General features: G+C 40.5%; 1 protein-coding gene and 1 long non-coding RNA gene across 2 annotated transcripts in view; both read right to left on the bottom strand.

The window, feature by feature from the left end:
• The window catches only part of LOC111330201 (uncharacterized), a 17,666-nt gene extending 8,223 nt beyond the window's left edge, over positions 1 to 9,443 (bottom strand). The window contains exons 1-6 of the mRNA XM_088744974.1: positions 9,325 to 9,443; positions 8,329 to 8,436; positions 7,141 to 7,239; positions 2,775 to 2,879; positions 1,091 to 1,195; positions 27 to 113 (exon numbers count right to left, since the gene is read on the bottom strand). Coding sequence (XP_088601100.1) covers positions 27 to 113; positions 1,091 to 1,195; positions 2,775 to 2,879; positions 7,141 to 7,239; positions 8,329 to 8,436; positions 9,325 to 9,420 — 600 coding nt within the window. The 5' untranslated portion in view covers positions 9,421 to 9,443. The remainder of the gene's footprint in view (positions 1 to 26; positions 114 to 1,090; positions 1,196 to 2,774; positions 2,880 to 7,140; positions 7,240 to 8,328; positions 8,437 to 9,324) is intronic.
• LOC148716140 (uncharacterized) lies at positions 7,756 to 8,221 on the bottom strand. The gene is made up of 2 exons (XR_015995310.1): positions 7,844 to 8,221; positions 7,756 to 7,813 (listed from the first exon to the last, which is right to left on the bottom strand). It is a non-coding gene; the product is annotated as an uncharacterized LOC148716140 (long non-coding RNA).
• Positions 9,444 to 13,321: the final 3,878 nt, after the last annotated feature.

The following is a 13,321-nucleotide window of genomic DNA, read 5'->3' as shown; positions in this document are numbered from 1 at the left end:
TTTCAGTGCTAATTGAGAAAACTGACCTGTCTTGCTTTATTAGGATCCTTTAGGAACTCCTTAATTTTTTTGTTGGAATAATCATTTGCCAAGTCCAATGGTGTGCGCCCTTGCTGTGAGACAAAAAAGGAGACAGAGAAGAACAGGATATTCAGTCATTTGTGAAAAGGTTAAATATTTCTTAAAATTTCAGTTCTGAGACTTTGTTGTTAATACGAAATGTAACTGCCAGTTGATGTTTTTATTTCTACTTATCACTTTTCTGTCTGACTACATATAGGTGACAAAAAGGTCAATTAAGTTGGGACCATTGTTTACCTTGGACCTTCCGCGAAGCATTGTTCTTGTACCCTAGAACATTCCAGACGACCAAATTTTTTTTTATGGCGATCATTTTACAATGATTGAAGGTCACCAAAATGCGCCTTTTTGAAAAATTGAACTTGGAGCCCCGTTATATAGAATATTCTAGAATGTTCAGCATATCTATATTAAGTAGAGCTTATATTATCAAGCAAAAGTAGTTATAGCGTGATAAACTATTACTCAAGCTGTGCTGCAGATTTATGATATTTTATCCGACATGGATTATTATTTCCATACTGTTATAGTGCTACACTTCCTTCTATGTTTACCAATCAGTTGGTAATTACTTTTATTACACGACTCGGGCAGTCAGAGGGCCAATAACTAAAATCAACCAATCAAAATGCTCTATTGCCGGTCAATATTCTCTCAGTATTGGACCGGGCACTGTCCCGAATGGTCCCGAATGGTCCCGAATGATACCGCACTTGCGTCCCTTTGAACTTCAGTCGTACAATAAATCTCTTATTAACCAAGCTTGCTCGGGACCGTACTGGAAGAACATCGGCCCTCGGTCTTTTTTGTACGGACCTCGCTGCGCTTGGTCCGTACTGTCAAGACCTCGGGCCGATATTCTCCCAGTACGGCCCTCGCGCCTGGTTAATAAGATATATGTATCAGATATTTGCTCAAAATACAGTTCAGCTCGGTTGTTTACCTGCCATTATGTGTGTGTGTGTTTGTTGAGACTCACTCCGAACTTCTACAAGAACATAACACATACCTCATTTTTTAACTCAGCACAGGTTCCTGCACCATTCGCGATTAGAAGTGCAACACATCTCTCGTTATTCCTTCCAACAGCATGGTGCAGAGCCGTATATTTATCCTGCCAGACAATTTTGATTCAATTAAATGAATAATATTAACACACTATTGGTTTTATGAGTAATTGTAATGAAATATTGACAAAAGATGTTTTTGAACAAGTGATCTTAAAAATTAGAGGTTTTTGCTTTGGGCTCCATCTCACCTTTACAAATTATAACTCTTTCTAAATCTCCTAATTAGCTTTCCTTGCACAGAAAACATTACTTCAAAAAACAGATTGCAGGCACATTTTGGTGATCTTTCAGGGTACATTAAAGGTTGAGGGGTTTTACTGATGATGCTTGTACTTAGAGGAAAACTCAAGGAAAACTTCATCTACTCCCGTCCCCCCCCCTCCCTCCCTACTGTCTCCATACAATAATTTGCACTTAGCGTGAACTTAAGTTTGTAGGCTGTATGTATTGTTGAACTTAAAAGGTTTCAAGTCAGAATCCTCTACCAAGCTAATGTGGTTCTTCAATCTTAAATTTGGCACAAATTCCACAAGGCCATTATTATTTCCTCTCTGCGCCAGCAAGCTTTTTAAGATCGTAGAATCACGTCTTCCTGATCCCCATTGTTACGCAGATGACACACAACTGTAGATCGCGTTTAGACCAGGAAATGACATGGAGGAAATCGCTGCCTTATAATTAACTGCCACGGAATCTTGTATCGCTGATATTAGTCGGTGGATGCATACGGATAAGCTAAAACTGAATTCGGATAAGACAGAGTGTCTTTTGGGTGGAACGCGACAACAACTTCAGAAAGTCAGTAACATTAGCATCTTATCGGTCGGCGAGTCCCAAATTGCTCCATCATGAGAAGTTCGAAACTTAGGAACCTGGTTTGTTTCGAAAATCAGTATGCTAAGTCATATTAACAGAAACTTCTCATCTGCATTCTATTATCTTCACAACATACGTATTATTGTAAAAGTCTACTATACGGCCTCCCGAATTCACATACCATGAAACTCCAACGGATACAGAATTCCACTGCTCGGTTGGTCACTGGATCACCAAGATACTGCCATGTAACGCCATTGCTTTTCCATCTTCATTGGCTCCCGATTAGTTACCGTATAAAGTTTAAGATTTTACTTTTGACATTTAAGTGCTTATATGGCCTAGCTCCTAATTATTTGCTTGATTTAATTAGCATCAAAAAGCAATCCAGGTACTCTCTTAGGTCAAACGAGTCTTAATTACTCGAGTTACCTAGCACCAAGACCCGTCCAACCCTTGGCGACCGTGCCTTCCAGTCAGCTGCACCTTATCTCTGGAATGCATTACTTTCCCCAATTCGCAACATAAAGACATTGGACGCTTTCCGATTTGCTGTCAAAACTAATTTTTTTTTTTAATAATTTAGCTTTCAAATACTAGTTGTAACTAGTTTTTTCTAGGTAACTGTTCCCTTCGAGTGCATAGGTTCGTAGGTTTTAATAGTTCCTTATATTTTTAGTTACTTTTAACATAATTTTGCCTTACGATGTTGTGAAGTGCGACTGAATATATCCAAATAGAGGTGTGCGTTATATAAATGTAAATGATTAAATTATTATTACAAGAGTTATTTTTTATTGAACATACCTTAGTCTGTTTTCCGATGGTTCTCATTTGTACATTTTTAAGCAACACTTCTAGTACTGCATCATGGCCATTTTTTGCAGCAACATGGAGAGGGGTGTTGTCGACCTAGAAATGCAAGAAAACATTCAAAACGGTTGAAATTTTCACATCAGTTTGAAAAAATTTAAACCAGTTTAAGAAAATTCAAACCGGCCAAAGAGAAAATTTGACCCACAGCATATACATTCTCCACTTGCCAACAATTTCACATGACTCTCTCTCATGACATTGCTGATCCTGTCAGCGTGCGGGAAACATGTCGCACGTGACCTGGTATTATAGCGTAACTCTTCACCTGAATTCTCTGGGACTCATTGATTGAGCATTTGAAGGTTTGAGTCTTAATTCCTCTCGGGTCTTGTTATAAGATACATCTATTTCCGGTTTTGTGTAAAACTGTCGATCAAAAGTATGCATGTGCTTCTTTAAGAATGGCGAGTTCACTATGTGAAGCGTAAACATGGTGTCAGGATGAAAGCACAAGAATTAAACGTCTTCAAAGCAGCAAAGGTCGTCGTAACTCATCACAAGAAGCCGTTGAAACGTAGGTCTAAGAAGATGAAAGTACGTTTGGCAACACAGTTTTGAAAACAAGACAAAATGATACGCAGAAGACATGCCGACCGACGGTGAAGGAGGTGCCGCAGAAACGCCGCAAATACAGACCCCTCCGACAACTCCGTTTTTAAAATTTACTTCGAACTTTCCAGAGCTCCGAAGTAGTAAGGTAAAACTTAGTCTGTTTGGGGTTCCCTCACGAAACCCTATGGTGTAGACACAATGAAGATAAAGCAAGCTAAGACAACCAAAGAGTTGGATTTACAAGTTGTCGAAACAGCGAACAGGCCTCTACTATCCGCTGAATTCTTCGAGAAACTTAGACTGTTAAAGCTTACCATCTCAGACATAGTACAGGTAAACGGTGAGTCCAGAATTAGTAACTGAAAGTCGAGTGCTCCACTGACCAGAGAGAAAGTCTTGACCGAATATAAGGATGTGTTCGAAGGCCTTGGTCATCTAGGAGATTCCAGCAGTTTCGTTATCGACCCAAACTAACCCACAGTACAACACGCACCGAGAAGTATACTAATGACTCTGCAGAAAGAGGTGAAGGAGAAGATCGCAGAGTCGGAGAGGAAAGGCATCATAAAAATGGTGGCTGAATCCACTTCACAGATTAGCAGCATGGTTGTAGTTACAAGGCCAGGAAAGATAAGAATCTGTCTTGACCCCGGAGACTTAAACACGGCGATTCAGAGGTCGAAAACAGCCAAACAGAAGAGTATTTCTTCTAACGTAGGCATCTGACCCAGATGCCTACGTTAGAAGAAATACTCTTCTGTTTGGCTTCCAGAAGTTCTCACAATACAGTCACAAAAAGAGAGAAAGTCACCATAGAGTCAGATCATAAACCACCACAGTCTATCTTCAAAAAACCGCTTCCGCACGCGCCATGTCGTCTCCAACTGAATGATGCTTCGAATTCAGAGATTTAACCTTGAAGTAATCTACAAACCAGGATCACAGCTATTCGTGGCTGACCACTTATCCAGGGCCTTCCTGAAAGACACTCCTCCAAACGAAGAAGAATTTAAAGTTTTCGCTCTGGAATTGGAAGCGATGAGGCCTTTCGACACAATCAAGATCAGCAGCGAGAGACTGTGACAGCTTCAAAAGGCTACAGTACAAGACCCTGTCCTGCAGACTCTCAAATCCACCATTCTGATTGGTTGACCAGAGAAGAGAGAAGATTTACCTGTCCACATTAGAGAATACGGGAATTACAGAGAGGAATTGACATCACCATCTTCCAAAATCAGCGAGTCGTCATCACCAAAGCCATGAGAACAGAGCTGACCACCAGAGCTCGTTCTAGTCACCAAGGAATTGAAGCATGTATCCGAAGAACGAAGGATATAGTCTTCTGGCCCTCTATGAACTGGAATGTAAGATATGTGCTGCGTTCCAAGCAAAGAATGTGAATCGAAGCAGCCAATGCAGACACACCAAATACCCGATCGACCATGGAGCGGAGTTTCCTCAGACTTGTTAACCCTTAACTCTAAGGCTGATCGAATTCATTTTGCTCACAGACAGCTACTCAGATTTCGTAGAAGTTGGTGAATTAAAGGGCACAACCGCAATCTACATCATGCAGTTTCTCAAAGAGCAGTTCAGCCGTTACGGCATACCTGATGTACTTGTCACCGACAACGGGCCGCAGTACACCTGCCGAGAGTTCACTGAATTTTCCAGGGGATGGGAGTTTAAACACGTGACAACATCACCCAGGCATGCCAAATCCAACGGCAAGGCCGAAGCGGAAGTGAATATAGCAAAGAAGATTTTCAAGAAAGCCTACGAGGACAACATGGACCCTTGGTTAGCATTGTTAGATCCGCACAACACGCCTACGCAAGGTGTAAATTCTAGCCCAGCACAGAGACTGATGGTACGAAGAACACACACACTGTTATCCATATCGGCAAATCTTCTGTACCCCAGAATAGAAAAAGGTGTCAAAGGGAAATTGAAGGCCAAGAGGCAGAATGCAAAAAGCTATCATGACCGAGGTAGCAAGTCACTACCAGAGCGTGAAATAGACCAGGGAGTCAGAGTAGCTGGACAGCGAAACAGAATCTGGGAAGCAGGTACATGTGTTCAGAGGTTATCGGACCACTCATACTTGGTAGAAGTCAATGGAGACACAGTGCGACAAAACAGAGAAGCATTGAGACCAAAGTATGACACACCAAAGACTAATGAGACAGTCGTCACTGAAACAAAATCATTCACACCTGCACCGGTACAGACTGGAGGACATGTAGCATTGACCGATAACAATCACAGTGAAGTGAAAACATCGGTAGAAATCAGTGATACCCAGCACAAGAGTTACAGTACACCACTGAGGACGACCGCCTCCCGGTTAGCCCTCCACTGACCGCCTCCCGGTTAGCTCAATGGATAGAGCGCTGGACTGTAGTGCGGGAGGTCGAGGGTTCGAGCCCCGGCCGGACCAACACTCAAGGTCTTAAAATAATTGAGAAGAATTTGCTACCTTTCTATAACATCAAGAAATGGCTAGATATTCTAGTCTTCTCGGATAGGGACGAATAAATGGAGGTCCCGTCTCCTGCAGGGTTGGGGCAGGAGACGTTAATTTCCCACACACGAGATTACTGTGTAATGGATGTCCTCCCCTGGGGTGGGATGGGTGGGTTAGGACAGCAGGTCCACATCAGCTATTACAGCTGCCAAATTAATCAACCTGCTAAAACAAATAAATGAACTTCAACTTCAACTTCAACTTCACCTTCACCTATACGAGAACAGTTCAGACACCAGTGAGATTCAAGGATTATGTTGAAGCATTTAAGCTGAGTAAGGACACTGAAAATGGAACAGAACATTGGACACTGTTTTTCTATATATATTTTAATCTTTCTTTCACGTTCGGTTTTGGTTTACATTTAAAAAGAAAAAAGAAAGGGAGATGTTATGAGATACGCGATGTATTTCCGGTTTTGTATAAAACTGTGAATCAGCAATATACATGTGCTTCTCTTCTCACTGTGTGAAGCGTAAACAGGTCTCATTGTTTGTCTTTGTTCAATACTTTGCCACAAAACAAATAAGGTACTTTAAATTTAATTCTGCAAGGTTGCTGGTTATGTGTGGTTGATACTTCCAGCACAACAGAACAGCAAAACAGAAGAGGGCTAAGAAATCATTGTTAAATGAATTGTGCCTGTTGTTTGCCATACATTCCTTAAAATTGCAGCTCTGAGAATGTGGAATCAAATCACGCTAGTAGGATGTAGTAGTTGTATTTCTTTCTCCTCACTACCTTTCTGTCTGATAATAGGGACTTTAAGCAAACCACGACGGCTACGGCAACGAGAACTTGGAAAAACAATAGTTCTAATTGGCAGAACAATAGCCCAGCACGTGCGCTTTAAAACTTTGTACATTTCGTAGCCGTCCTTTGCAAAACAACAACGTGAAATCAACAAAATTTTCGTCGTCTGCGAAGCGAAACCGCGGCAGCAAATGATTTTAATTTACATTTGGAACTCAACGCTACTTTTATGCGTTATGTTGAGTTTGAGGTCTGGCGCCATGTGAGGCGGTAAACACATGCAGCCATTTTCGTAATTTTAACTAAAAGTAGAACTGACTCATTTTTTAATCGATGTCTTCCGTGGCGTTGCCGTCCTGACTGCTTGAGGTCCCTAATTATGTATCGATGATGTAGGAGAAATTATTTATTTCTCCTGGTAATGAAAAGGTTATGAAATTATGAATACATTGAGCTTATAATAACCTTGTCTGCTCTGTTTACATCAGCCCCCTTTGCTATCAGTAGCTCCACAGTTTCACAGTGACCTTTTTCTGCTGCAAGCTTCAATGGAGTATTGCCAAACTGAAATGAAGTGAAAATAAATGTAATGAACCCTTAAACACCCTACCATCAGTACATGTACTCTACACACCATTGTCTACACATTTCCCTTTGTACTGAGAAGAGCGCTTGTTTAAGCTTTTTTAGTTGCTAGTAACTCTTTGGTATTGAGGGGTTACACCTTAATGACGTTTTTACTCCCAGAAGTGATTGAAAAAAACTTTTCCCTACGATAACCATTCCTAATCCAGCAAACAGGTAATGAGAATACTCAAACAGATTCCAAATTCCAGATTCTCGTAACTAATTTGTATAGGTAATCACATGATTTCGGGTGCAATTTGGAATAAATAAGCACGAGTAAATTTTTTCAAAGACTAACAAAATTGCATGAGCCCGTAGGGCGAGTGCAATTTGTGGTCTTTGAAAAAATTTACAAGTGCTTATTTATTCCAAATTGCACGATAAAATCATGTGATTATCTATTAATAATATACATGAAAAAATACGAGGTAGATTCTCATAACTACGCAGAAGAAAAGCGCGCGCATCACGTGCAAAAATAATTTATTCAAACCCTGCAAGTGACATTGACCTTGACATTGACCTTGACATTGACCTTGACATTGACCAATCATTCTGACCAATCAGAATGTCTGGTTTGTTTCTTTCTTTGCACTGAATTAACCCTCTTCTGCACTGAATTAACTCTCTTCTGCACTGAACTAACTGACTGACTGCATTCATCTTAACCAATCAGAACTGAGAAATTTTTTCATGTATATTATTATACATGGAAACGTGTAGCAGTTAGAGAGGAGAACTGATTAAAAGTTTTAAACGCATATGAATGATGCCATTAATACATATAATTTATATATGTTTAGCTTAAGCCCATTGTAAGTCAAAATAATTTCAAGCCAGTGTTATTTGTATTTCACTTCGCTGCAGATAAATAAAGAGAAGAGAAATATGAATCAACTTGGATTTGAAATCATTCTAAATTCCTTCTTACTCTTAAAACATTCCTGTTGTAGCTGTACACTTATCTAAGATTGAATAATTTTTTTACACCATTTGTTTAAGTCTACCAATTTTGTAACTTCTCACCCCATCTAAGGCATCGACCTCTACACCTTGACATCTGAGAACTAACTCTATTACACCAATGTTTTGGTTTTCACTTGAAGTGGCAATATGAAGGGCGGTGCGGCGATGCTAAAGAAGAAAATGGGAAGAAAAATAACTAGCAATTTCCCATCAGTTTCTTTCTTTTGCTGCAGCAGTTACTTGCTGGTTAAGCAGAGGCAACATAGCAACGAGAAAAACGTTGCCATGTTCCCACCAATCACGTAGCTCCTTTTCTGCCTTTAAAAGTACACACAACCCACACAACTCGCTGCAGCAGTTACTTGCAAGTTAAGCAGAGGCAACATGGCAACGAGAAAAACGCTGCCATGTTCCCACCAATCAAGTAGCTCCTTTTTCTGCCTTTAAAAGCACACACAACCCACAATTCCTCTATTCGCTCCGACGAAGGGCTAACGCTCGAAACATCAGCTTTTATAATCGCAACGGTGGCCAATTTACCATTTCAACCTTGTTGATATACTCAAATTATTTCAGTAAGGGTACGAAATGACTAAACTGATTGAGTACGAATGGTCTTAACTAGGTACAAATCGACTGAGTATGAAATGACCATGCAGGATTCGAAATGACAAGTAACCAAGAAAATCGCTTAGCTAGGACACTGTAACCTTCACCTGTCAACCCCAGAGGTAAGCTAACCTTTAGACCATTGCATTTCTCACATTGCCAAGCAGATCAAGTTTAACCTTTGAACCCCCGGAAGTCATCAACATGTAACTTTTCCCAATAATATCCTTACAGCATCCAGCAAACAGGTAATGAGAATACTCAAACTCATCAGGTAAAAGTTGTTTTCTTGATCTAACACCAATTTGAAATTCTTATGATTAATTTACAAAGAAATGTGTAACAGCCTAAATTAGGTAGAATTAACGATCAGATCTCGGGAGTAAAGGGTAAATTGAAATTATTGCATATTGGATGATGTTCAATAATTCATCTCTGTCGTCTTACATGATCAGTAGCGCGAACGTCTGCTAATTTTTTCTCCAGCAGTAACTTGGCAATCCCCTCGTGGCCTTTCTCTATGGCTCGGTGAAAAGCTGTCATCTGTGGAAATGAAATAATATATTACTCAAAATTTCAGAAAATCTCCTTTAATTTGTAATGATAGGAAAAGAATGAATAAATTCTTTGTAACTAGCTGAAGATTAAGCCATCAATTAATTAAACAAACCATAGGTAAATCAATCAATTAATGAATCTGTATTTCACTTTCTCTGAAAAATTTCTGAAATTGGTCTAAACTCGCTCGTATAACCATACTTCTGTGGGCGCCCACAAATTTTTATCAATTTGCGCGAGATATATACACTCATAGGCACCTGCCTACACCTCAATGGCATACAAAAAAATATTTAGGCAGTTAAGACTGCATATGACTGCTGCATCCCGCATATTTTTAAGTACTCCGTTCCACAAGAGAAGATGACTCAAGAATATGGCGACCAATTGACACTCAACCCTTTATTAAATGGTAACAAATAATAATAGCAATAATAATAATAATAATGATAATGTGATGATGACAAGGATACTTAATTGTAATTAGGAATCATAACTAATTGCCGGTTTTCATTGTCACGCCATCATCAAAACCAGACAACAAATAACGTTGAGAATCAAAGAGATAAAATAAGATGAATATTCAAACAGTCCGCAAAGATTCGTGTCTGTGTGATGTTTCGTGCTGGAGATATTCGAAGAAATGTTTTACTCAAATTTATAAGGCTTTTCATGAAGACGCCATGTCACTCTGAGGGGTATAAATATGACGGCCGGAAGCTAACAAAAAAATATGTCGTTGAGTTTTGCAATAAAAAGCCTTTAGTCATCTTCTAAGGGCTCATAAACATCAATATGAGTACTTATTCTCATACAAGGACGATTCAGATTGCGAAATCTTAGCAGATAAATCACTTTTCAATATCGTGTCCCGGCATCAGGTTGACTATGGTGCCGTGGTTTTTCAGTGTCAATCATAGTCAACTATGGTTGACAATAATGGTAACCATGGTATCTGACCATGATCATATTTGTTTACTGACCGTGATTCTCAGTCAACCCTGGTCAGACCAAGAACATTTACTATCAAAATTATCTGATTATATAATATCTATATGCTGATGTGTTTGAGAAAACTAAAATTAATTTAAGTAATTTATCAACTGGTAAGTATCACCAAAATAGTTAAATAACAACTGCTTACCATTGAATACTATGGAAAACCATGTTCAATGTACCAGTGGCACTTAAAACTCAATAAGTCAGAAAAAAAAATCAAATTGTGAGGGAAAACTAAATTTTAGGGCACTGATAAATTTCATTGATTTTATATTGCACTTGGAACCTTTATTTTGTCAAAAATAGTACATCAAGAATCACTTTTCCCAACTATGGAATAACGTGTAAGACCATTATGTAACAACCTACACAGTATTTCACTTCCTATTAAAATTCACGACTCATACACAAGAGTGGGTGTGCAGCTCGAACTTGGAGCCCGAGTATTTAATGCCGTCCGACAAAGTTACAGAGAGTAATAAACAACTAGTCATCGCCTCTCAGGCTAAAACGTGTGCCGCCGCCTGATACGAAAACCCAAAACCCCAATAGGAAAAATGGGAACGTATTCCCCATCCAAATGCGGGCGCACCGACCTCTAGGGGTTAGAGGTAAAACAGCTTAATTACATGCAAGATAAAACTCAACATAAAACTAGGAAAGTTCGAGAGTTGAGATGAATACATTACAAATGTCAAACCTTAAAATACACCATACAACAAAAGCCTCAATTAACGCCATCACGGCCCACGTGCTAACATACCAATAGGAAAATATTTACATTCTTCTTTACTGCCACTTACAGTTTAGTTCCGCCGAATGCAAATACATTTCCTATTTAAATTCACGACTCATACACAAGAGTGGGTGTGCAGCTCGAACTTGGAGCTGCTGAGAATACAAAGAACGGGAATTACAGGCCTAAGCAAATAGAAACCGCTAAACGGCTTTCTAACGAGTCTGCAACATAACCATCTTTAACGTTTTCCGAACGCCATCTACCGTGTCTCTTCAACATTCTGTCAGAAATACCGCCGTTAGCAGCGGAAGACGCACCGCCACTTCTAAAGCTGTGCCAGGAAAAGGATGCACGGTCTAGGTCTACGTCAGCAAACTTTTTCGACACTGAAATCTCACGACATCTGGTGTATGAAATCTTGGATCCGGCACGGACAAATTGGGTTCCGGATTTAGTCTGTATGTTCCCAAACAGGAAGTCATCGCCGCCATTAAGAGATGAAGGGAGAACGAGCTTAGCTTGGAACAAGTATTTAACAAGGTTAGCCCAGGGACAGAGGTCAGTACTGGTTTTGACAATTTGAACGACGGCACCCTCACGATACTGATCGGTCTTGCTACTTTCAATAAATAGTTCAAAGTTTGTTGAATGTGGAATTACGTCCTTGAGTCTTCGGTTTGAAAGCTCATCAAACTTCAAGAACCCTGCGTAAGCGAGGAGTGCCATGGCCATAAATCTCGTATCGACTAAATAGCCATCCAGGCTCTGGAGGAACTTAAGGAGAATTTGTGTAGTCATCGGAGACTTCTTGGATTTCTGATGCGACAATCTCCGTCGGGCAGATTCCAAAACTTTCTGCGGAAGTGTGTGGCTCGTTGGTGACTGGAAACCAGTAAGATCATGTGCCCACCGAATGCTATACAAGGCCGTTTGGACCGGAGCTGGAGAAGTAGAAGCTTGAAGGACACTGAGTAAATACAAGGACACGAAAGCCGGGGATGCTGGCGAGACGTTGATTTCAGGGAACCTAGAGGCCCAAGAACCCCAGCGCTTAAAACCGCAAAGATACGTAGCAGTTGTACTATCTGCTCTGGAGCCAACGACCACTTGGGGTAACTTGTTTGCTAAGAGACGCAAGGAAGGATCTTGAACGTGGGTAACCTCGGACCACATGGGACTGGAAAAACGTCTAGGAAGACAAAAACGGAAAAAGAAGGAACTGTAGCCAGAAAATTGGTTGGAGGCCCACGGAAAAGGGATATACTAGAAACGATCCTACAGATTAGAACCGAGTCAAAAACGGTAGGAATAGTATGAAAACTACACAAGGCATGCAGATACGGATAGTACAAACATGAACGGCCACTAAATGTACACAAGTGCTCGAAACGAGAAAAACACACAGCCACCGAGGCACACAAAAATATAAAACAGGACTACTAATAGCACCGCCACCGAGGCTTGCACAAGTCACCGAGACTAATAAGCATAGGCAGCCACGGAGGTAATCACTAGTCACCGAGACTAGGGGCACGCATGGCCACCGAGACTACAAACATACTGAACTACGAGATAGAGCCGACCTACGCGAGGTCAAGAAAACAACGTCAATGGGAAATTATTCTCCAATGAGAAACTGTAAACATGAAGAAAGAGGGACACAAATTACAGCAATCATAATATAATTTAATCGGACATAAAACGAGGTGAAGATAAGAGGTGCAACGGGGTTACAATGGCGTGAAAATGAAATAACAAATCAGGGAGATAATCGTAAGCTAACAAGCGGATAAATGAACTGCTAGTACACAAGACTTGAACTTAGACCCATCAAAAATGGATTCGGAGGAGCCCCTAATAAAAATCCCAGCAACGTCAGTGAAAGTAATGATGCCCTTGACAAGGGAATGGTAGGGAGACTCGATCCCGAAGAGCATGGGCCAGAACGAGGACGAAACCCATTGGGGTACGATAAGGGTACCGGCAGCTTTGCAATGCGCAAGATGCTTGATAACCCGAGGAATAAGGGACACTGGGGGTACTAGCCAATTATTCTCCCCAACCCAGTTAAGTCGTAGTAAAAAGCGTCGACACCTTCACAACCAGGGTTTCAATAGCGTGAATAGAACCTAGTAAGCTTAAAATTGT

Source organism: Stylophora pistillata, chromosome 14 (genome assembly GCF_964205215.1).
Source record: "Stylophora pistillata chromosome 14, jaStyPist1.2, whole genome shotgun sequence".
NCBI lineage: Eukaryota > Metazoa > Cnidaria > Anthozoa > Scleractinia > Pocilloporidae > Stylophora > Stylophora pistillata.
Note: the sequence above shows the minus strand (reverse complement) of the source record. Positions and strands in the feature narration are given on the sequence as shown.